Source organism: Filicampus tigris, chromosome 4 (genome assembly GCF_054856515.1).
Source record: "Filicampus tigris isolate MCC_2025a chromosome 4, RoL_Ftig_1.0, whole genome shotgun sequence".
Taxonomy (NCBI): domain Eukaryota; kingdom Metazoa; phylum Chordata; class Actinopteri; order Syngnathiformes; family Syngnathidae; genus Filicampus; species Filicampus tigris.
The window spans coordinates 17,430,424-17,456,421 of NC_141220.1; the positions used below are offsets into that span (position 1 = coordinate 17,430,424).

General features: G+C 42.8%; 1 protein-coding gene across 3 annotated transcripts in view; it reads left to right on the plus strand.

Annotated features, from left to right (window-relative positions):
* roraa (RAR-related orphan receptor A, paralog a) overlaps positions 1-25,998 on the plus strand; it is a 237,735-nt gene that overhangs the window by 197,227 nt on the left and 14,510 nt on the right. For all 3 annotated transcript variants that reach the window (XM_086028198.1, XM_086028197.1, XM_086028199.1), the window contains 2 exons: positions 20,654-20,739; positions 22,114-22,255. In XM_086028198.1, coding sequence (XP_085884324.1) covers positions 20,654-20,739; positions 22,114-22,255 — 228 coding nt within the window. The remainder of the gene's footprint in view (positions 1-20,653; positions 20,740-22,113; positions 22,256-25,998) is intronic.

Below are 25,998 nucleotides of genomic sequence, written 5' to 3' on the forward strand. Positions count from 1 at the left end.
TTCAACTGTAAAGGTTATAGTGCATTTTCCAAATTACACCCAGAAGCCAAATAACCCCAACTTTGAGTAGTGTATTTGAGAATTAATACAGAGCAGTGAGTCATCTAAAAACTTTTTTTTTTTACATAATAATCACTTTGTATTGCTTTTTCAATTCTATAATTATTTTTGAGGAGGAATAGAAATTCTACAGAAAGCACCTTACAACTTTTAAGAGGATTATATAGACGCGTAGGTGCTTGGTGCCTGACCATCATGTCATGATAAGCGTAGACTAGAAAAATATGCTTTGCCTCTTTCTGAGCTTATCACATTGTTTCCTCTAGAGTATGAAGCTTTAAAAAGGGCCCTTGTATGACTGTGTTTTTGCACCTAATATCTCAAACATCGACATGCTTGATATTCCAGATTTGTTTTTTTTTCCCTGTGTTTTGTTCACAGCAGCAGCAGCGCCTTGCAGGGAGATTTAAAGGCAATAACGACAGCAGATTATAGTTGAACAGCGAGGTCAGGAGCGCTTCTAGAATAGCAGCCGTCAAGCAGTGGAGAGCAGCTGCATGGGTCCGTGCCACGAGTGCCGTTTTGTTTCTTGAATTATTGTAACACTGAAGTCACACTCAGCGCATGTGAAGTGTCATTCGCCCGCTGAATACACAAAGGCAGCTGCCTCTGCCGGGGCCCGGCAAAGTGAACACAGCTCAGTCCCTGCATGGCTCCACACACAAGCTAGTCTTATGTAACAAGAGTGTAAAGCGGGAGTTAGCAAACATTAGAGGTCAGCTGGTTATTAGGACAGTGGAAATGTACTCGTTCACTGGAGCACTGTTTACACTCGGTGAATAGGATCAGTAGGCAGTTGGATAGCACTGCCTTCACACTAATGAATAATGTTGGTGACGTAGTGGTTGCCACGTCTGCGTCTGAGTGGTTCGGTTCTCGGCTCAGACCCCCCTGTGTGAAATGTGCGTGGTTTCCTGTCATATCCCAAAAGCAAGCACGCTAAGTCAATGGAAGCCCTGGATAGCTTCCAGCTCACCTGTGACCCTAATGAGGACAAGTGCTATAGAAATTAAATTGATGGATGGTTATATCCTACAGGATACTGTAAGAGACACACAAGGATGTTCCCTTCACCTCCTTGTGGACTTTTGATTAGATTTAGCTGATGTTGTTTAACAGCAAAGGTGCAGAGAGTTAGCCTTTACAGGACAACCGCCGGCTCGAGAATCTATTTGTATTCATTTAAATAATACAAGACTGCAATTCATTGAACCGTGTTCAATGGCAGTAATGGCCCAATGTGATAATTCAACAATATTACTCCTCATTCCAGTGGTAGTGTTAAAAATGAGCAGAGTGAAATAGTGTTAGATGTCCCGTCCCAAAGAACGAAACGTCTAAATTAAATAAGAGCTTCTAAGACGAAACTGTGTTTTTTTAAAGACAGTGAGTCACCATTTTAAATGTGTAGTGAATAATGTAGAGGGGAGGCAATATAGCAGATTTGTACATGTTAGCACTGCAGTGCACTTAACCCATTAAGGCCTCAAGAACCTGGCGAAACATCTTTCTAAAACCTAAGCTCGACTTTAGAATCACACTCTAAAACCAGCTTTCCCAGAAATGCAACGCGTACAAAACAATTGATATCTCATCCCCTGTAGCAGAAACATAATTCCAAAATAATTTGAAATCTTACACGTGGCTTTCACTCATGCCTGAGTTTATTATTATGTTTCAATCAAAGATCTAAAAATAATATGCGCTCCCAGCCTAAATGGGTTAAAGGGGAGTCAACCCCAAAATTGTCTTGACAATAATATGTTATCTGTGCCTCCACTAGTTGAAACACGGCATTCTGATTAATGTTGCGTTTGTGGAATATGAGTTAAGCAGCAAAAGTCACAGTTTTTTGTCCATCCAAGGGCACGGCCATTTCTTCACTTTCTGTCAAATGAAAATGACATCACAGTTGCTCAGGGCTCAGGTAACGACCAATCACGATGACCCGTTTTCTGAAGCTGAGCCATGATTGGTTGTTACCTTAGCCCTGAGCAACTGTGATGTCATTTTCAGTTGACAAGTGGCAAAGTGGCCGCACCCTGAGATGGACAAAAACGGGTAGATTTTACTGCTTAACTCATATTCGGCAAGCATAATACTAATAAAAATTCAGTTTTTAGACTAATGGGGCTACATAGAATGTAATATTGTTGATTTTTCATTGTTAGTTGAACTGTTAAATAGCCCTTTGATTAGTCAATTATTAATATTATTTTGTTGTCTGTTATATTTGTATATTATTCAATTGACAATACTTTTTCGAAGTCATATAGTAATTATAAAAGAATTAAGTCCTATTATTTTCCGGTGAAAAAGTCTCAACCTTGCCAGAACAATGACATTTTTACAAGAATGAAGCTTGACCTTTTTTAGAGAAAAAAGTTTTTTAATTGTATGAGAATAAAAATACATTATTTTTTCACAATCTTCTGACAGTATTCAATGTATACTTTCTTAAAAAGTTAGATAGATAAAAGTCATCTCATGAGAATAGTTCAAGATTTTTTTGGGGGTGGAAATATTTACAACTCCAATTAAAGTAGATAAATGAACTTTCATATTAATTCATGATTCATTTGACTTTATTTTATGGTAATCCTGAGAACAAAACATTTATGTGCAAGAAATATGATATTGTTTATTATAATACATATTAATTTACAGTTTGTGGTTGTTAAAAATACATGGGAAGAGGACCTTGAAAAAAAACAATCGCACATCAAATCGGAATACTGAGGGAGAAATAAAATGCAATTCGATTATTTGTCAAACTCGCTCAACCCTAGGCACTGCAACAAAGTCATCCCCCTCTCAAATGTTTCCAAGGCATCATACAGTTGTTGGCGACATGTGAGCATCTTAACTCACTCCTCCGTTTTTGGATCAAAGAAGAACCGTCATATCAATCAGCCAGTAGTGAATGCACATTTTGAAATTCACTCAAAGAGGAACGTGAATTGAAGAGAGTTGGCAACCTTTTAACACGCGCCGGCGCCGAGAGTCATGCTCCATTGTTTGACAGCTCTCGAGGTTAAAAATAACGGTGCTCGCAGCAAATTAGACGTATCATTTGGCTTCTAAGTGAGAGATGAATCTTTGTGCGGATGCTCCCGCCATGCAGTGACAGCGGGGCGATGTATCAGCATGTCTTTCTCATAAACGCCAAATGGAGTTGTAAACAGATGAAGCAATTTCACACCAAATGCATTCCCGCTGCAAGCCTTCCCACTTTTCAAGTGGAGAGCCATATAGCTGCCATACACATATACCGAACCCTCCCATGTACTCTCTCCAGCCAGAGTACATAAATCATCATTTGGGCCGCTCGCTGGGTTATTGCTAGCGCTTAAAGTCGGCTCTCAAAGTGTTTTATATGTTTTTTGATCCGATCATAAATCTGACGTTATTGCACTCATGCGGCCGGGACCGCAGCCGAACCTGCCGCCTTTTATTACGACACACATCGAACTCGATCATATTCTGCCTTTCCAAAGACAATAATGCAGCATTTTACAGACATTGTCACAGAGCTATTCATTGAACAATATGTTTATATTCTTGGTTGTGGTTTGCAGTGGTGAACAAGCACACATACTGTTCAGTATACTGTATTGGTGACTTTGTTTGGTTTCATGAGAGGTGCAATCTATTTGAAACAGCTCTCAGGGCGGTGCAGTGCAATAGCAATAATGGACATATTTTTAAAGTAGTAGCCCTCTGGCATTGTCACTCAAAGCTCTGTATTATTACCTTTGTAATGGAAACGTTATGTATGGAATGTTGTAATCCAAGGGTGTCAAACTCCTTTTGGTAGCAGGCCAAATCATTGTTAAAGTTTTCCTCAGATGGCTATTATTTATTGTTGCCAGGGTTGCAAAATTCCCAGTTTGCAAGTGGGAAACCCTTTATGGGAATTGATGGGAGTGAATTGGATATTTACAAAATGGAGGGCTGGCTCTCAATAGTGAGCCAAACTATAATTGATATTTTAGCGCAATCCTGAATAAAACAAACCAATATCATGTAGGTCCAGTGGTACGTCCTTGCTGCCATCCATACACCATCAAGATTCTTCGAGAAAGTGAATTCCAATGTCTACGTCTTTAGTCATTCATATTTAATTTAAAATGTTGTTTTTTTTTATTCAAAACTATTGTTATTCTCTGTCAAATGTATTTTTTGTTAATAATTTGGGGTGCTTGGAATGGATTAATTCAATTCACCTTATTTCCTATGGGAACTATTGCTTTGGTTGGATTTTCTGAAACGGAAGATACCGCCATTGTGAAGCAAGTTTTTTTTTTTTTTGTTTTTCCTTACGTTACATGCTTCACCTGCTGCATTGTGGGAGTCAACTTTTCCATGTCATTCAATAGCCGGTAGTTCTCACAGTGGAGTGTCTGTTAAGACGGTCAGAGAAGTGTAAATGTGGGATTCTTGTTACAGCACGGTAAGTAAACCCATTTCCATTCGCTCCTCAGGTTAGAGGTGAGGTGTCGTGTTCGCCTTTTAAATACTGTACCGCCATTGTTAGGTCATCTCCAATTCACTCTGTCACTAGACCATATAGAGGAAGGATGGACTTTGTCTCATGTTGTCTCTCAAGTCAATCTCTTAGTCAATCTATTCTTTGGCTGCCTAAGAGCCACACTCTCAGTTTGTCACTGAGCGCATGTAACCGCGTTCACCCTTGACTTGTACGATGACTTATTAGTCTGCATATGCAGCCAGCTCAGTGCAGCCTTGACTCAATCTGCTTGACATGATTCATCTCCTCCTGCTTATCTGACAGCTATTGATGTGATACATGGATAAATGCGGTAGATTGATGGAATTAAAGCCCACCCCATTGTTCTCACGCTGTGCATCCCTGACACATGTGAGACTCATGTCTCTCATTAAAGAAAATAAATGCTTCAGGCGTCCTCACTGCAAAGTTGTCAAGTTGGAGTGCGTGAGCGTGCGTGTGCGTGTGTGTGTGTGTGTGCGTAGGAAGCGGCTGCACTTGTTTCCCCTTTCTGTAATCCCCCCCCCCCCTTGCACAATGGATTTAGCCCGGCCTTGAATGTTGGGAGGGTAGAGTGCAAATTGCAGCTGACTCCAAACAGCGGAACATTTAGCCTGTTGACAGAACCCTGGGCATGCGATTGAATTATACAAAGGCGGGCAACCATCGATTATTTGATTACCTTTCAGTCCGTGGCAGCGGAGAAGACAAGCTCGCAACTGTAAACGGCGCCATGCTGAGTTATTGAGGCATCTTTGTGTTTTCCCCTCGGCTCCCCCTCTCACTTCACGTCCAAGCCGCTAAAGGAATCAAACCTTAAAACTGAGACAGTCTCCTTCCACTTCGGCACTTGGCTGCACATCTACATTTTTGTCGCTAACTATATTTGGATTCCGCTGGAGTGGATTAAGAATTCTTTAGCGCAAACCCACGGGATTCTGGGAAAAATACAAGACGAGACTTTCTGCATCCATGCTACACAAATAATTGCAGGTTTTCGATGGAGTGGAATTTCAAGCACCCATCTATATGGGAGAGTGTCGGCTTTGATGTACAAATCCACAATTCATGGGGGATTAGCACCCCAAAGGTTAGCAGTTGCTAATTACATGAGATTGCATATACATATCTAACAAGGCGGCCTTAATAAATGCGAGGAGTCATTAGCGTTTTGATAAGCAGACGTGCATTCCGATACCCTTCCTTGCCCTCCTTTATGCGTTGTCTGAGCTTTTGTCCTTTTTCCCAAACAGCCTACCTGGTGCAATATAATTTGGAAGATGCATCAGTGAATGAGATTTGTGCAATCCTATAAATGAACCTCTCAGAGTCTTCCCAAAGCTCCAAGTGCAGCACTCTTCTCTTTTACTGTATTTGGCTTGCAGCGCTCACTGCCGCATTACCATAATCCTTGGTTCCCTTCCACAAACCACCACTGGCTAAATGAATCTATTATTTTTGCCCACAGCCGTAAAGATGCAACAAAATGCAATGCATTGCACACGGGGGAAGAAACTTGAGATCACATTGAGATGTACGTTTTCCGAAGCATTTCTTTGCAGCCGCAGTTTGGAGAGACGAGAGCGCGCCTGACCTTCACTAATCGGATTGTGTAAGCTTCAAAGGTGGTGTGTAATGCGTAACGTTGCTTCAGATCACTGCCTTGTTGTCGACTCCCCTCGTGACCCGAGAACAGGCCTGGTCATCGCGGACTCGCGTTTTCCTACCGCCTCCCTAAATTAAACATGTCCGGACGGAGGCAGGCACTTGCACCGCCACAGGAAACACTTTTTCATCTCCTAATGAATGTGCCTGAGGGGGTCCCGCAGGGGGCTTCGCTTCACCCCTCATTAGGCAGGGTGCTGCCTCTTCCTTCATGCTGCCGAGCAACCTCCTGAAGAGGGGCATCCCACTTCATCTGAACATCCCACGCTCCCCTGCCCGGGTGGACGAGTGGACAGCCCCGCTCAGCGCCACCCCCGCTCCCCCACCCCACCCCACCCCACCCCCCCTCGCCTCGGCCTCTCCAATCTCCTCTCGTCACAACGCAGCTCATGTTATTGTTGCAGAGCGGAGTCCACGCTCCTAATGACATTTTAATAGCCTTGTTTTGTCCGCTGTGATGTGATTTATCGCTTTACACACACTCCTCCGTGTCTTTTTTTTTTTTTTTCCTCTATTGTGAAAAGTACTATTGTGCTCACGATGAAGGATCTGTGAAGAGGTTCGCCTCTGGCTGAGAAGTGGCTCATCTCAGCGGCCCATAGTGCAGAGCAATTACATTCATGTGGAAAATATTGACTCCCTGTTAGTGACGCAAAATAAAAAGTGTACAATTCACGGCTGTTGTGAGGCAGCGCCAAGCCAAAGGGGCAAACACTGACTGTCAGCTGACTCCCAGAGCTGCTGTCTGGAAGCCCAACAGGCTGGAGAGCTGATTATTCCTGGGCTTTTGGGATGGCTTTATGCAATCATTAATCTTGGCACTTGTTTATTTGCCAAGGATTAACGTAGCACGGTGCATTTAGGGACAGTCGGACGAGGCTTTTGTTCACCTTAAGGTATCGGCACGCGCTTAGGTCGTCTACTGTGAGCAATGCGTGCAAGGAAGAGGCACCTTAGCTGTGCGCATGGCTGCTTTGTCCTGCCTTGTTCGGCAAAAGCAGAGGAAATGCGCCCGGAACGTCACAAGTAGTCTGTGAACTCGGCACGGCAGTAGTAGGCCCTCCTCGTGTATCCTCGTCGTCTAGGAATACCTTTGAAAACAAGCTACTAGCGCAGCAGAGGACAGGCAGTTGGCAGCAGTTTAATCCTCATTGATGTCCATTTGAAGACTTGCAGACGTGTGAAGGCCGTATCAGGCCAAATGTTGCTCTCAATGTAGGATGAGCCTCAGTGCACGATATAGTCAAAAGCTATAGGGCGACACCCGCCTACCCAGCGGAGTCGCATTGAAAGGGACAAAAATGAAAGAATGAAAAGGAAATTGTGATACGTGCAGTTGGTCCTCCACAATACACACACATATTGGGCACCGTTGCCGTTCAATTCCACTGCCCACAGCCAATGATATTTAAACAGAGTTACTGTTAAAGCCAACGTTATTTCTTGTCCGGCTCCAAGTGGCTCCTGCCTTCGACAGGAACTTGCCACATCCATCATCCCAGCCAGGTGTTACAGTGTATCTGGTTGTGTCTTCACTGTCAACATATTTCGAGGAGAACGTCAACTATTAAGTCTAGGCACCGCTGCCGGCACAAATTTTCCCAAATTGGAAGTCAACCCAAACATATTTTTTTCAAGAATATGTTCCCAGTAGGCCCACTAGTGGAAACACGGCATTCTGATTAATTTTGTGTTTGTGGAATATAAGTTAAGCAGCAAAATGCACTCGTTTTTAGCCATGTCTGGGGGCGGCCATTTTGCCTTCTGTCGACTGAAAATGACATCACAACTGCTCACAATGACCAATCACGGCTGACCTGTTTTCGGAATCTGAGCCGTGATTGGACGCTGTGAGCAGTTGTGATGTCATTTTCAGTCGACAGAAGACAAAATGGCCGCCCCCAGAAATGGCTAAAAACGAGTGGATTAACACTTATTCCACAAAGGCAATATTTATCAGAATGCCTTGTTTCAACTAGTGGGCTTGCATAGAACATATTCTTGAAAAGAAAATGTTTGCGTTGACTTCCCCTTAAGTACTTTAAGTGCTATCTTCTTTTACAGGCTGGCTGGCTCATCATGCAATGTTCATTCCATCATTGGACCACTGTTTGGTTGTGATGTCACTCATTTGTTATGATAGTAAGAGAAGGCCAAGTCACCTATAAAAGCTGCTATGTTTAGTATGAGTATACGTTTCTATGGACCAGGTAGAAGACGTGAGCAAGATTGGGGAAACTTTCCTTTCCAGCACTTGTGGCGTATGGAAAGGTCGCCCGCTTCTAGTTTCAGCGTTATCACAGCTGTGGATCTCTGAGCAGCAGGTTCAGTATCCCAGCTAATATAACAAGGCTCATTTGTCTCAATCACACATCCCTGGATGTATCAGATAGCCATTGATGGCATTCATCTTCTCTGTCCTTGCTCACTCTCTTTCAACTGATGAAAATCTTCAAGACCTTCGAGAAGAACGGTAGTGATTCCACTCCAAAAATAACTTGGCTCAGAAATAAGTGGTTGATAAAGTTAATAAAATGTTAACTTAAAATGAGAGTTCGCCACATAAAATGAGAATTCACCACATTTGACTTTCTACTGGCATGCGACAGTGTGAATGAACAACTAAAAATGATAATAGAAGTAAACAAGATGACCTTTGCCAAGGCCGGTTGCTCATCTCATATCTTCAATGGCTCATTATTTTTTGGTCAATCCTTGATCTTGTCATTTCAAAATGTTGATTTATTTTTAATTATCTCTTTTCTTTGACACTTACCTCACCACTCCCCACAGTTATCAAAATAATGCTGGTTAAAAAAATAAGAAGGAAAATGCCGGTAACAACCTAGAAACAAACTTCTGTTAAATATTATAAAATAGGGATGTTGGATAACACTTTTTTTTTTTCAGATCAATACCAGTACGTTTTTTCACTCTTGAGTACTCATTGGGCGTTACCAAGTACTCATGCCACTTGGACTTATGATACATAAAATTTGAATTAAATCAATTGTGAACAGGTAATTGTGAGCAAAGACTTTCTGCCTTTCTGACGCACATGATGATTTATTGATGTATCAAACAGCCATCATGTAGCACCGACTAGTGACAAGTTTCAACTGTCTTTCATTAAAGTGCTCCATAAATAAAGTTACATTGAGTTGAATGTAATTATATTTAACCATCTCTAAAATGTCAAATTTAGAAAAATCAATGGTCCGTAAAACAAAATTACTCATGAAATTGCTCATAATTTCAGATTTAGTGCATCGAGACTGCAGTTAGACAGTGCCCCCAAAATAATGGATTTCCAATATTTTTGCAATGATATACTTTGATTCATTCATTTGCTCTATTGACACGTGCAAAGCAGCAGTCAGGCCACATATAGGGTGAGTCGCATCATGGCCGCAGGCATACGCTGAGCTTCCCCCTCGGTTGGAGCAAATGGCAACCGTGACAACTATGTGGCCAGTGCAGCCCGTCTGTGTCATCGGGAAACATGTTTTCCTAAGGAAACCACAGAGGGACAATTACTGTCAGCTGAAATATTCAGCCTGCTCACCATGTGTGTTCTGGCCATGTGCCTAAGACCCACTGACCCCAAGCAGCAGCATGAGATGGGACCTCTCATGGTCCCTTTCCCTCCCCTCTGCATCCACTATAACTGAGTGAGGCACTCAAGTACGTACTTTGCAAAGAGGAAAAAAAAAAGCGCACATAAAAGCACATATACTTGTCACCCTTTGGGCAAAGAAGAGGCCATGCAGGAAATTGTACGATGTAAGTTTTGATTTTCTTTGTGTGAACCAGTAGAAATATCCTGTTCAAAAGCCCACAGCAGAGTTTTGGTTGTCTTACAGAAATGCATACTAATACAGCAATTAGAGAGGGAAGCAAGTTGTACAGCGTGGCAGTGGAGAATTCCCTCATGAACTAGTACAAGGCTCTTTGTTGTTATGTAAAGGTTTCTGCATGTAATTGCACTGGATGTTTTGAAGCCTTCATTATTTATATATTCCTGTGCATTTCCAAAGGAGCCCGGGCTGCTGTCCCCGCGGGGAGAAGGGAGTCGGAGGCGGACGAGTGTTCGGTACACAAGTGAGGTGTCTCACTTCAGCACCGGACCGCAAAATCAAAGCGTTGCGGTGGCGACGGCTTTATAGGGCAAGTTGTCCGAGTGAAGCGATTCACGTGGGCTGAAAGTTAGAAATTCAAAGGGCAGCGGCGCCAGTCAATCAGTCTGCTCCTGTGTGAGTTCAGCCTCAGTGAGTCTGAGTTTCGGTGCATCACAATGCCCAAGCAAACACCAGCTCAGCAATCAATGCACATGCATCTCGGACACGGAATGCTTTGTAACACTTGCCCCTGTATACAGCATGTTCAATTTAAAAAAGAACATATCATCTATTTGTTCCATACCAAATATTCTAATACACTTCTTGCCTACCTAGAACCTTATTTCACATTTTTAAGACAAATATAGCCCCACTGAATTCCCTTTGAAACCATTTAAAAAGCCATTACAAGACCTTTCTTCTTGAAATCAGCCAAATTATATCACACTGCGTCAGACCCAACCTGATTGTACACAATTTAGTTCTTTGTATCGTCTACTTAACATCTTATGTAAATGTTTTTAATATCAGCCCTCATTGTGACATAACTACAAACCCATCGATTTCCTCCCAACAGAGCTAATGTTTGTGTACCAGCTTTTAGTTTTTCATCTTATTTTTCTCTCTCTGAGGTCATCAACCTCATTTTAACAACCTCATTGGGATGAAGTAGAACAGAGATTGTGAGCTGTAAGACCCTCTGTCAGGTCCCAAATTGGTGATCTATGACATTCTGACACGCTCTAAACTCTCAATAAAAGTCTTCCCAGAGGAGTACAATCTTTTTATCAGTTTAGGGGGCAAGAAAATCCATATAAGCTTTTAATATAAGCTATAGCTTTTACTCTCTCCATGAGTAATGGACACACAGCCAATTCTTACATACATTTTATGTAGTTAGACAAAACATGTAAATATCCAGTCATGTATACTACGGATGCAACAAAAAATGTGATTTGGATGTGAGTGCATTGAATTGAACCAAATGGGACCGTTGCACTTTAAAATGAACTGTCCTTGAATCGTATCGCACCCCATGTATCAAGATATGTATTAAGGCATCTTTTATTGAAGAGATGCACATGCCTAATATATACATATACCGCCTATCCTCATTAGGTGGATCATTAGCCCTAGACTGGTCATTAGCCAATCAGAGGACACATATACACAAACAACCAGTGTCATCACACCCATGAACAATTTAGAGTCTTCAGTGAGCCTATTGCGGTATATGTGTTTTGGAATGTTGGAGGAAGCCAAAGTACCAGTCGAAAACTGAAAAAAAGTACAGGGAAAATGTACAAAATCCACACAGAAAGACTAAAGCCTAGATTTGATCCCTGAACCTTAGAACTGTGAGGCAGGTGTAGCTACCACCACTCCACCATGCCGCCCATGTAAATATTTGCTACATATTTATTTTAGTCAGCTCTTGTGGTGCAATGTGACAAACTAGGGGCTTTGAGAATGCTGTCAACACATGGCATTCTGCTTTCAGCGCAAACAGCGTGAGTCTCTCTCCCTGCTGGCACACACAAACACGTGGGGTGTGTCCTCGGGTACCCGGCGCACTGGTGCACCCTACTTGTCAGTGGCATCTTAGACGAGAAGCGCGTAGAGTAGAGCTGGGCAGTTAATCCAAATTGAATCAAATTTTATTTTGGCTTCTCTTCACCATAAAAACATTAGAATGGCAACATGAAATTCATGCGTTGTGAAAGTGCATACGTAATCCGGTTGTTTAATGACACCCCAGTTGTTTTATTATAAAGCTAAACACACAACAAAAATAGACACATTATTTGAATAATTGGAATATTTAAATAATTGGAATATTGCCAGTGTAATGCAAACACTATTGATGGGCTAGCGAGAAATAGCATAGCTAGCAGCTCACCGGAGTGATTTACCTTCAAATGACAAACATTCGCTCACAACTCTGTAGTAACACATACAGATCACAAATATTATTTTTTTACGGTAACCCATTTAGGTCGGGAGTGCATTACCGCGTTTCTACCACTAGAGCCAGTTGCGTATTTCTACTTTTACAGCCAAGTAAAGCGGATATGTTTTCGTTTCTTTTTTTTTTTTAAGACATGTTTGTAGACACTGATGATATCGATGGCTTTCAAACAGAATAGAGGATGGTAAATTAAAAATAGTGCTACTCTTGCACTAACACTTTTGCATTTTTACATTTTTGATTGAAACATCCATCCATCCATCCATTATCTGTACCGCTTCTCCTCACAAGGGTCGCGGGGCGTGCTGGAGCCTATCCCAGCTGTCTTTGGGCAATAGGCGGGGGAGGCCCTGAATAGGTTGCCAGCCAATCGCAGGGCACACAGAGACAAACATCCGCACTCACAATCACACCTAGGGGCAATTTAGAGTATCCAATCAACTTACCATGCATGTTTTTGGAATGTGGGAGGAAACCGGAGTGCCCGGAGAAAACCCACGCAGGCACGGGGAGAACATGCAAACTCCACACAGGGAGGCCGGAGCCGGGATCGAACCCACGACCTCTGAACTGTGAGGCGGACGTGCAAACCAGTCGACCACCGTGCCGCCTTGATTGAAACAGTAAATAATAATAAACTTAGGCCTGTGTAAAAGCCACAGGTCAAAGATCTCAAATTATGTTGGAATTATGTTTCTGAACTGCTACAGGGGTTGAGATATCAATTATTTTACAGGTGGGGAATTTCCGGGAAAACTTCAGGTTTTAGAGGATGATTCTTAAGTCGTTGAATTTCTGTGAAAACTTCAGGTTTTAGAGGGATGTTTTGCTAGGCGCTTTAAGGTCTTAATGGGTTCATAAATTTCAGTCAATTTTAATTTGTGTATCTCCATGCATGCGCTGTACCACACTGCCCCTAAGAGGCCAAGGTGTGCACAGCAGCAACACTAGGTATTTAGATTTTTAGTTATTGTTTTTTTATGACTGTTATTTCACTTGTTTCAAATTTGTGTTCTGGTTGGCCATTTAAGTTATATGTAAAGTTGAGTTTTGGTAGCTGAATAAATCCCATGTTTTGTAATCAGCGAATAATTGTGTTTATTGAACGGCATTTCAATATCAATCAAATTTATCGTGATTATTGTTTTTTTCCATAATCACCCAGTCGAGGTGTCTGAGGGTTGATGGGTATTGCAGTTCAGGTGGGGCCGGACAACAAGGGAGGCGAGTGGTGTGTCTCGCACATGCTACTCTTCATCGTGCTTGTACGTCAGTACACCCTTCTGTCGTCATCCTCCCCTAGAGTTCAGGCCCGCACACTCCCAGTCAGGGCCCTCGTCAATCTTAACCACGACACGTAAATTAACTGTGGCTTGGGGATCCGTATTCCTCCCCTTGCCTCTTACTCCTGCTAGCCCCTTGTTGAGGATGTCAGAGTGCTCTTCAATAAAACAGTCAAGTAAATACAGGGGGAGACATGCGGAGGGAAGCGCTGCTTTGTTGTACAGGCATCTGGCGCTGGGCAGTGTTGAAATATTAATAGGCCTCACACACAAACAAACACACAGCGATGCACGCATGGGTTCATCCAAAAAGCAGCCCAGGGCAACAGCCCAGACGTTGAGTTGAAGCAAAGTCACTGCATGCGCTGCTATGAAGGCAAGCTTCAAATAAAACATGTCCGCAGCATGGCGGGTAATCACAGCCACGTGATTGGAGGGAATTAACAGGATGGAGCATGCATGGGCAATGTGTCAATTATATTTTTCCTTGCTCTTATCCCCTGTGGTCCGAATATTTTTGATGACTGCGCCGTGGAAGCATGTTGAAATGATGATGATGATGATGATGATGATGATGTCGAGTTCTGGGCTTCAGGTAAATTTGCCTGCTGCGCTGTTTGCTTTCCTTTGTGCTCCAAAGCAGCAAATGCCATTCCAGCAGCTCCGTTGTAAATATGCCTCCAATCCATAAACAAATAACGCATACGTTCTGCCTGTGTTGCGTGCCACCAGTGTCCTTTGCCGCTGACATTCACATAACCTTTGTTCTGATGCATAAATGGAAATAAATACAACATCCTGTGTTGCACAACTTTGCACGGCATCAAAAATAAGACAAACGCCTCTTGTCTCGATAGGCGAGATCCGACTCTTGTGAATGTGTGTGTTCAGCGAAGAGCGACACCTGATCCTCATCGTCAAATGCTAAATTCACGCCGCAATTCAAAGTCGATACATAAACTATCATTTATGTCTAATGAAGCTGACATTGCTTATTGTAATTCATTAATTGAATGTAATTTATTGCTTGTGTTTGTTGAAAAAGTACATAGGAGGAAGACCTACAAAAAAGTCATCACCTATTAAATCGCTATCGCAACATTGAGGAAAATCATATTATTTTTCAAAAGTGTTCAGCAATGCTGCATATAATGATGGCAGAAAAGTGTTTACATGAGGACTTACCAGCTAGTTTCGTCCTCCCGGTTTCTGCGCAGACTAAATGCTCTTGTTTTTTTAAATTATTTTATTTATTTCAATCAGCTTTTTGTGTAATAGTCTAGGGAACAGGCATGCGATGCCTCTCAGCTTTTTTGTGGTCGTAAAATATTATGAAAGGAGAACGTATGAACACAGTTTGTGTGATGAAAGAAGAATTCTTAATCTGCTCATAGTGCCGTGCCCAGTCCCCTTCCTTACATAATCTCTGACATGAGCCCGCTGGCTTGCGTCACGCTGTCATTGACAGATGTCGCGCACACACAGACACACGCCGAGAATGAGGCAAAGGTCTCTCAGACATGCCTTCATTCAAAAAGGTGTTTTGGAAGGGAGCCAATGAGAAAAAAAGCTAGGTGACAGTCTACAGTAGAAACCCTTTAACCTTTATTGTTTAAATATTAATCATCAGGCGGGAAAATGATTTAATGGTCCAATCGGGGAATGGGTTAAGATCTCAGCATTATGACAGCGGCCTGAGCACGGCGCTGGAACGTTAGAGATAATCTTAATCCCTTAACGTCACCAGTACCACCGTTCAGTCGGGAGATTTTCAGACCGAGCACTCACTGGCCACAATTTTAGGTGCACCCAATCTAATGGAATGGTGTAGAACTGCCTGGGGAGTTGCCAAATTTGACTCCTTTTGTAACAAAATTAAAAAAAAAAAAAAAAAGATATGGGAAATATTGCTTATTATGTGGCAATACCGTTTTGCAACCAAGATATACGTTAATGTGTTAATGTTTTGTTGAATTGATTCCTTCCTGACGTTTCAAACCTGGCAATCATCATCAATGGAATCTTCAAAGTCAAGGGTTAGGCTTCTCCCCACGGAGAACATGCAAACTCAAACCCCGAACCGCAGAACTGTGATGCAGACGATCGTAACACTACCTTGCTGCCCTTGACTTCATTCTTTGAATTCTAATCCATCCCCATTTTCAAACGTTTTGGACTTAAAGCATACTGCAAGCCAACCAGCATCATGCGATGCATTTTGACTTTGAAGGATCTACTGTGTTTTATATAAGGCTCTCTAATTTTAGTTGATAGCATATGCAGATTAATTGGCATAGAAATTTACTTCACCATTTCACCAGCGTTTCAACATATTTCTCATCTTTGCATTTTCCATGATGTCACTGTACATCTGTAAATGAAGCATTAATGTGCCTGCAGGGCACTGGAAGAGGAAATTCTGTCCTACAGTGTCTGTCTACGCAATGTCGCTACTAAAATGAACTTGACAGGCACCCTCTAAGCTGTGAGTGCGCGTTTGGCAAATTGTTGTGGGTGTTAGCAATCAACTGTCACTCTGGCGCCCTTTGATAATGGCGTGTACTTTTAGCAGCGGGCAGATCTCAGGGCTCCGGAGAAGACAGTGAAGGTCGCCGGGTGAACACGCAGGAGCCACGCTGGCCTTTTGCACATGTGCCTTGAGTGACGCGTCATCCTCCTCCCAGGAACCGGCAAGCGTGCTGAATTAGTGTCCTTGAACTGCCCAACCACAAAAAGAACGTGTCTCGGCTATAGGCCGGACCTACTGTCTAAAGACGCCTGCATAACACTCGCTAGGACTGAACGATTTGGAGAAATAATCTAATTGTGATTCCCCCCCATCAATATTGCGATTGCGATTTAACATGCGATTATTTTTCCAAGGTCGCCTTCCTATTTTTTATTTTTTATTTTATTTTATTTTTTTACAAAGTCCTCTTCCTATGTTTTTTTGTTGTTTTTTTTCTCACAAACACAAGCAATAAATTAATCTGCGCCCACATATGTCAAACTGCTCATCCTGCCCTTGTGGTCAATCGCGTCACAGTGTGAATTACACATAATTTGGGCTTCTCAGCAGGTATCTTTGAAGTGGTCTACTCACAGAGGCCATCTCGCAGTGCTGTGGGGAGCGACGGACCGCTGCGCCGAGTTTTAGCGTGGCTGCCCGTCAAACGGCGCCGAGCTTTGATGTCATAAACAGAGCGGGCGGGGGCCGGCTGGATGGCGGGGAGGCGCGCTGAATGGGATCAGTGGCGCTGCGCTGGTCAAGCTCAAACCAGCCAGCAGCAGCCTGTCTCACGCCGCCAGGCACTTCACACAGCGGCTCCTGTCAATAAATATTGACTGTCAGACTAGGAGTGCTTATGAGCGCTGGCCTTTTTTATGTGTGTGACTGACTGACCCTGTGTGAATTCTACTCAAGTCCTTCTAATGCAGCTGAATGGGAATATTTACACAGTCAGTGGTTAACTATGCAAAATGCATTGATACCACTTTTTCAGACCGAGTACGATCGCAAGTACTCACATTTGAGTGCTGGCCGATACCGAGTGCTAAAATTTTGTATTCATTTAATCAAATATTGTCCAAAAGCACAAAAGACATTCTTTTGTCAGACATGTCACTCAAATGCAACACATTTTACAGTAACCGCTTGGCATTACTGACATTTTAACATCCAACTGTGGCCTAGTATCTCAGTCTAAACACTAGGGGGCACTATGTAAAACGAGAAAAACTGAAGACAAAGAAAAAGGTAATCCGGTGGCTACAAACAGGTTGGGATGCGGATACCATGTTACTGCTATGCTCCTTGATAATACCACAAGTAATGAAAAAAAAAAAAAATTATGACAGGGCCCCTGTCGTGATACATCATCACATCATCATTTACTTCCTTTTATGTCTTTGTGAGGGCAGCCGCTTTAACCACCTGAGTTGCATTCATGATCCATTTTGTGATTTGCAGTTGCCTAAAAGTGTCGTTAAAGTATCTCTGCTTATTATCAGAGCGTTTCTATGAGTACCCGGTACTATACATACATGCCGATACCGATATTGGTGCATCCCTAGGATTGTGGATTGTGCCTTCATGGTGTGTTTGATTTCAAATTGTATTCTCCTTTTCTTCTCTCCTGCACCTCTTTTGGAAAGCAGCTTATCCCAGTGTGGAAATAACTATATGTTCAGACAAGGAAGCACAGAGCCTCCCTCAGCTGGTCCAGAGACAAACCTTTTTTACTCTTGAGTGCTCTCCACATCCAGCAGCTTATACAGCGCTGGAGTGAGAGGGTGTTAACCGGCGAGGTTGTGTGCACCGAGGGCCTTCCTGCTGCAGATAGCGCTTTTGTTTGTGAGGTTTGCTTTTGTGTGCGCGCGCACACCGGCTGTCCTGGCACCGGCGTGCCCCGTCTACTCCCACCGCTTTCACCTGACGTGGCACGGCGTCAGGGCCGAGCGAGCACCCGGCCAGCTCGGCTTCTTGTGGAGAGATGAAGGCATCTCGTTGCGTGGGGTTTGGCGGGGGGAGCTAGCGGCAGCCTAAGCCCGGAGCTATCGCAGGCTGGAGCTCAGAGCCAAAAGCCTGGGCCAGATCGGGTGGGCGGAAGCCTGGCTGAGGCAGGCGGAGGAAAGCGTAGCGGCGGCCCTGCACTACCACCCACTGGCAGGGGCCTGCCACTGCAGCCTCTCGCTGGCCACAACCGCAGCTAGTCATAATTACAGCACGCTTCAGTTGTTGGGAGTGCATGTCAGAACAAATTATGTAAGTAATGAGGCTGAAAATGCTAACGGAGTCGAAACACACTGCACCGCGAATGCTCATGCGGGGAGAACACAGAAACAAACAATGGAGTGCACTCACACGGCGACAGGCCCATTTGCCATAACGAGCGACCGTTCACTAGGAGGAAAAGATTAATTATGAATTAACCCTCTCAGATAGGGTTTCAAAAACCGCTCCCCCCCCCGCCTGGATTTCACAATAATCTGTGCCGGCGAGGTGCATCGCCCCGCCATTGTGTGTGAGAATCATAAATGGCAGGACGTGTTGTCTGGAGGAGGGTTAATTGTGCACCATCCACCACTTTGCTTTTGTTCCTTCTGCTAAAATGTAGGCTAATTCCATGTAAACACGGCTGGTCTTGTTGACTCCAGCAGTGCGAGGAGAACAGACGCAGATTGGTGAATGAATAGAGCGTGGCTATTAGTTAGTGGATTAGAGGCTCTGTGTTAAGGGTCTCTCCCGGGCGGCCCTTGGGGACAAGGACGTTATCCACATGACACACTGCAGGCTCCTGGGCGGCTGATTAAAATGGGCAGGGATTGTGGATTGTTCAATCTGTGGATTGAACCCCAGCAAAAGTACTTGTGAAGTGATCAACTCGGCATAAAGAGATTGCTTGTTAAGGTGCGCAAGAGCTATAAGGAGCTTGGCGTAGACTTGATCATATGGAGAATTAGGCATGGCTGGAGGGAAGAGGCTGATGTAACGCTCCGACATCGCCGACGGAGCACTGCTTCTTCATTATCATTTTTTTATTGCATCTTATTAAGACAAAATCATCATATTCCGCCTTAATTGGTGCACCACTTCCTCGCGTTCGGATTGGCTGCTCCGAAAAGGCCATTACATTGTGAGAAAACATCCCGAGGTGATGTTTCCTCGATTTGGATCAGATAGTGGATTTTGTCTGGCGCTACTGTCGGAGCGGACGGGGCTAAGATGTGGGAGATGTTGGAGGAGGGCTGCGATGTAGAGATCTCTGGTGGGAGTCGAGGAGGTGTTAGTTTCAAGGTAGCGGGCCGCATTGTAGCACCAGTTGCTGCAGTGATAATTGTAAGAGCGGTAGGAAGGTTTCAGTCACAGTGCGGTGCTCTCCAAAGAGCAGGCGAAGGACAGATAGAGTAGATCTTTTGTCCTTCATGGTTAGGAGTGCCCTGAAATTGACTGGTGATCCGCCAGGGTGTACCCAGCTGGGATAAACTCCATCTCCTTGATGAACAGGATAAGGGGTATAGAGAATGGGTTTGTTTACAGTAAAATGGTTGTATTTTCAGTCTACAAATATCTTATGGGGGGAATTTGTTTTACAAAAACCAAAAGCACGAAGATTAGGGATCGTCTCCCTTGAAATCCCCGTTCCCTCGTCATGGAAATAGAAGAACTTCCGCCGGGAGTACAGTACAAGTATTTACAGCGCCGGTATTGATTCTTCATTTTGCATTTTAAAAGGTACATTTTAAAAAGTGTAATAAGTGTTTAGAAGGGTGGAAAAGGTCTGTGGGTACTCATTGTGGCTTAATAGAGGGGTATATCTCCCCCCCAAGAAAAGTCAAACTTTACTTTGTGGAAATTCATTTATCATGGGGGATCATGGAATGTATCACCCGTGAAAAGTGAGGGAACACTGTACATCAATAATCAGCATAAAGACGCAAAAATTACAAAATGAACAAACAGCTATCTCTTTCTGTGGGCATGAAAAGCAGGACTGAAGAGGATTTGACATTCAGTAATCCTCAGCAAAAACGTGGCTAAAATGAAATATTTGCTGTTTCTGTTCTCCATCTTTCAAATTGACAGTGTAAAAAATTGACATTGATGACACTTAAGAATGTTGCAGTGTTACATTAAAAACTGTCTGTACAAAAATTATTCATCATCATATTTTGATGGGAAAATATCATTTTGTGACTTAGGCTATAACTCTCAGGATGGTTCAGTGCAGTTCTACACCACTTAAAAACGCTAATGCTAATTGACACCATATTTACAGTTTGTAAGGACCTAAAAGTTTCTGATGCTATCTCTCTCTCACACCCACAAATTCTTGCACACAATTGTAAATATTCCAATAAATCTCTGTGCAAGCAAGCATTCAAAAGCCTGCGGATGAGATGGTTCTTAGCAGCCCAGTGCTCTTTTATGTACCAACATGAAGCCATGGGGAGTGTGTTGTACAGTGACATGTGACAGCAAAATGTATGACTTAGTTTTATTTATTTTCTCACACCCTCTTTCGCTCTCTTTTTCTCTTCCGTGCAGCTCAAATCGAAATAATTCCCTGCAAGATCTGTGGAGACAAATCATCCGGCATCCATTACGGTGTGATAACATGTGAAGGCTGTAAGGTAAGCGTCAAGCTACCGTTCATCACCGTGTCAACGTGTGTTTGGGTGTTACTGAAATGGTTCGAAAAGCAGTAAGTAAAGAAAGTTGCTTACTGAACTTGAGACCGACAATGATGATGTGAGCACATGGTGGTCAAAGCACTAGAGTGGAAATAGCAAAAGAGCAAAATTCATTTCAAGTCTCACTTTTTCTACCCATTTCAGGGACACCTGCACCTTTTTTGGCTTCTGTTGCAGCACCTTCTTGAGCTGAAATGATCAAAACGGAGAGGGTTTTGAATTAGAGCAGATTGTTGGCTGCTTGCAACATTGTGTTGCCTCCATTGAAGTCGTCTTTTGTACTGTTTCAAATGCACCAGCCATTCACACAGGGAGGGGAGTTTTGTGCTGAGAGTGTATTCTTGTCCCTGTGCTTGTCACCCAGCGCATCATTAGCATTCCTCAGCCAGCCCGCACCTTCGCTGTTTGCGCTCGCTTGCGAATGAGCTCGCGTGTACACGTGTATGTCCTCATGTAATTGCGTATGTGAAGGTTTCTGTCGGCGTCTCCTCTCCCTCACGCAGACACTGGGAAGAACGTAACGGTAAAGAATAAACTGCCGAAATATCTCTTTAACGATTGCTAATTAGTCGAGGCAGAGAGACCTTTAATGATATGTATGAGTACAAAAGTTTGGATCATAAATCATAGCGTTATTATAGAGTACTGCGTGTCGCTGGCAGTAATAGCCTCTTCCTATAATGGCTTCCATTATAAAGCAACTTGGCAGCTGTCAGCTGTTTTCTTGTAATTAAACAGCCAATGAGCGGCTAATTAAGACATATGTGTATGGAGCAGTAGAGTGGGGCATGTTAATGATGTGCTGGAATCAATTCATTAAGTCAAAGGATGAGGAATCCAGTCGGTATGCAATGCTTATGCGCTGCACATGCCAGATAATAATCCCAATGAAGGAGGATACTGTGTTATCGCATCAGGCCAAACATGCCACCCTCGTGCTTGGACACGCAACCTTATCCCGATGCCAGAAATGACGGTGTCACAGCCAGAAAAATACCAGTACACCAGTGTTGTTATTACCTTCTCCAAAGAGGTTATTTTCATTGGTGTGGGTTCGTCCATTTGCTTTCAAGGATCACCCGTGGTGTAAATCCACACTTTGATCACATCAAATTGGAAAACCGTTCTATAATTCAAAGTCGTAATTTGTTGTGCTTCCGCAGGTTCATGTTCCCTCGAATCCAGATGAGATTCTGGATGTAATTGTACCACCTATTAAGATCATATATCACATCCCTTTAATCGCTGGTTTCATAATAGTCCGTGCTTTCAGTCTTCAGCGTGTTGAGCCAATGACGCTCCTCTCCCGTGCAGGGCTTCTTCAGGAGGAGTCAGCAGAGCAATGCGGCCTACTCCTGCCCCCGTCAGAAGAACTGCCTGATCGACCGCACCAGCCGCAACCGCTGCCAGCACTGCCGGCTGCAGAAGTGCCTGGCGGTGGGCATGTCACGGGATGGTGAGTACTTCACGGGTCAAGATAGAAAATGGTGGGTGGATGCAACTGGGGAGGAGGCAGAGGTGGCAAAAGGACTCATTTGGTGTATTTAGGAGAAGTGCAGAGACTGAAAAAAAATACTCTTATCAAGGTAGAGGTACTGGTTCAATTCCTTACGTAAAAAGTAAGGACAGACTCTGAAATCGACAAAAGTAAAAAGTCACTGCAGCACACTCTAAAAATGCTGGGTTAGGGTTAGATGGGTAGCTGTGGATTTTGAGCAGATTATGTTATTTTTCCCAAGGTTGGGTTAATTATTTTTGACTCATCAGATTGGGATGAAGATTTGTTTTGGGCGGACTGGGAATCGCTGGTTGCATTATTTGTGTACTGCAGTTGAAGTATATTTAACATTCTTAGAAAACGTTGGTGGTTGCTGGTTGTTTTAGCATCGAACATCGCTGACTCGGGACTCAGGGATTGGGGATAAAATCCTGGATTAGGGTGGATGGCCCATCCATGGAAAATGAGTGTGTGTCAGGAAGTACATCTGGTGTAAAAATTGTACCAAACATATGGTGGTAACCTTGTAAAATGTTGGCGTTTAAAGCAGTATTATTTTTTCACCACAGCTCTATTAAACCTGGTAACCAATTTCTTGGTATCTTTAGAGTTAGAGTCTTTAGTAAGGGGAGTTTTTAACCCTTGCTAGATCAAAATCTTGACTCATTGTGCTTGGTATAATATATAATATAATGGGACATATCTCAATATTAGCTCAGCCCCTTTTGGACGCAGCCCTGGGTTAATTAATTTACACAGTTTGGGTTACTTTTGACCCAACAGTCTAGAGTGTACAATACTAATTGTGATAACTTGGCACAATGAGGGAAAAAAAAAAACATTCAAAATCATTGTCCACTTTTTTGCCATTGAAACGATGTGTTCCCAGTGCTTTGCTGATGTGACTGTGAACTAACAGAACATGCTTAGCTAATAATATTAATAAAGCAAGACGCTTGTAGTTATTTTAGGCTGGCACAAGACATAACACATTGGACACAAGTCATTTGTCAAGCCAACATCAAACAAGTCTCTTAAATAAGGCCATGAATGGCGAATACCTTGTTTGTTTGAATCTGTTGCATCATCGTCGTTAATGTCCCCTTGTTCACAATCCCCCCCCTGTTTTGTCTTGCCTTTTAAGTCCACAAGATCTCAGTCAAACAAGATCTTAACCGTCGTTGACTTTACCTCTTTACATCTTTTTTACGTCATGTCAAAAGTACAGACATCTATTCAAATGTAAACAGTAAAAGTCAACAGTCATCAGAAAAGTACACATACTTGAAAAACCTACTCAAGCACATAGGTGTTTTAACTGTGTTACTTTCCACCGTTGGTGATTTTTTTTTTTTTCTTATCCTATTTCAAATGCACGGTCCAGTTATCCCCCCAACATCATAGGGGTTTCGTTCCAGACCACAACGGCAATAAGTGTTATCCGCGATATAGAAATACCTTATTTAAATACTCTAAGCATGTCTTTATAGCATTTCCTGCACTTAATTTTTTGAAGGTCTTTAAAGACACTTTTATATAACACAAACTCATTCAATTTTTATATAATATATTGAGAGTGTGAGCAAGAACATTTGATAACATAAAAATACTGTACAAACAGCGAAACAGTAGACTGATCCTCTGCAAACAAATCGAGATTTTTCCAAATTAACAAACTTATCATCTCAAAATGTACATCAATAATGCCCAAAGATGTAAATGACAAAACGAACCTACGGCCATCACTTTGTCAAGGCATAAATAGATGGATTACAGTGGATGACATTTCATAATTTTCAACAAAAACTAAGCTGTACTGAAAAACAGTTTCATTCTTCTTCTTCTTTCAAATGTACAGCCTCAAACTAAACCTGTGTTCAGACATCGAATGGTCGACAGTGGAATTACACCGAATATAAACAAGAGTTCGATCAAAATAGTTACAAACTCTACCAAAAGTGGAACCCACGGTGGAGTGGGGTTTACTGAATTTACTCGCTTTGCATTATCTCTTCTTGCTATTGGCACTTTCTCATTGGCCGAATCAGATACTACTTTATTTTTTTTAACATGGACTGGTCAGGCGAGTTTCCAAGTTTGCAGCACTGATACCATACAGTGATGTTAAGAACTACTGTTTGCTTTGTAGTTGAGCAGATTTGTTATCATCACATCCAAATACTTAGTACACAAGACCCTCATTCCCCTCCATCGTTGTTGTTGATTATTGCCGTCTCTTGTTCCAACTAATTGGTTCAATTCAATGTGGGTTTCTCCGTTTCCTCTGTCTCCATTTTGACCGTAGAGCCGAGGTGATAGCGTGCAGTCGAAATGTGGTGAAAGTCAGTAGAAGGATGGTTCAAAATAGCCTGGTTGAGGCTGGGTCAGCAGATTGCTTTTGGGTTGGGTTTGCCTTTGACTTGATTGGATTGGTTGGGCCAGCTGTGACTGTGGTGGGTCGGACAGCTTCACACTGGAATGGGTCTGACTGGCGCAAAGCAAAACTCAAATTCAGTTTGTAATCAGGATGTTATGTCGTCATCCGTTGTGTACACACACAAGGGTGAGCCTCATTCTAGTACATGATAGACTTGCACATGTACTGTATACATATTCATGAATACCATAAACTTAGAGTACATTAGTACCTAATGTGCCTTTGCTCAAACACACAGCCAGGACAGATGAAGGTGACTCTTGCCTTCGCTCAACACGTACAAGCCCATCTGCCTGCGTTCCCCTCTATGTCTTGCCACACACACACACACACACAAAATGACCAGCTGACATAGTTCCAAGACCCTGGAGCGTCAACCAAAAAAACTCTCTTTCTCACCACTGTGCTCATCTGTCTTGAAAGTGATTTTATCTGCAGCGTAGACACAAGATTTATTTTTTCTTCAAAGGAGGAAGAGTTCAGCCAAGAGAGTGACATAATGTGATTTGTTCTCTCAGGCGTTTCTTTTGCACGTCAGTTTCGTGAATCTTAACTGGATAAGAGAGGATGCCACATTAGAACCCCCCCCAAAAAAATCATAGTTTATTGAAGAAGATATAAAAATAAATCCATTTGTGTTTAGAAGTGTCTGCGATACTACTTACTGCTTGGGGGCTAGCTATATAAATAATACACTCACTTCACACTTCATTAGGTATACCTAAACAATCTAGTGTACATAACCACAAGAGATGTATCAAAAATTCTTGACAGAGTAATGCTCAATTCTAATTGATACAGCACAGATTATATTATTTGAATAATGTCTTTGTTATTGTAATTTGCAGTTGTGTGTAGTACCTGTGACGTGGAAAAACGGATGCTACTTTGGCTAGCGTGTTTGTTATGACGACACATCATTACATGTTTGAGCCGCGAAAATATATCCGCTTCAATCTTCTGGTGCCTTGAATACAGATCACGGGTTCTTGCAGGGCTTTTCCACAATGCAACAATGGGGCGCTCTAATGCGGCCACACCGGCACAATGCCCCTGTCCAGGCACTGGCTATTTCTGAATTCACTTCACAGGCTCTTTCCGCTACAGAAAGGGTTAAAAAATAAAAATAAAAATAGAAAGATATCTAAGTATGATGCAAGTTAATGCTGCTGCACAACCGCAACCCTAATGAAGATAATCGGTATAGAAAATGGATGAATGGGTGCATAACAATTCATGTAGAGCTGAACTGACTCCTACAGAG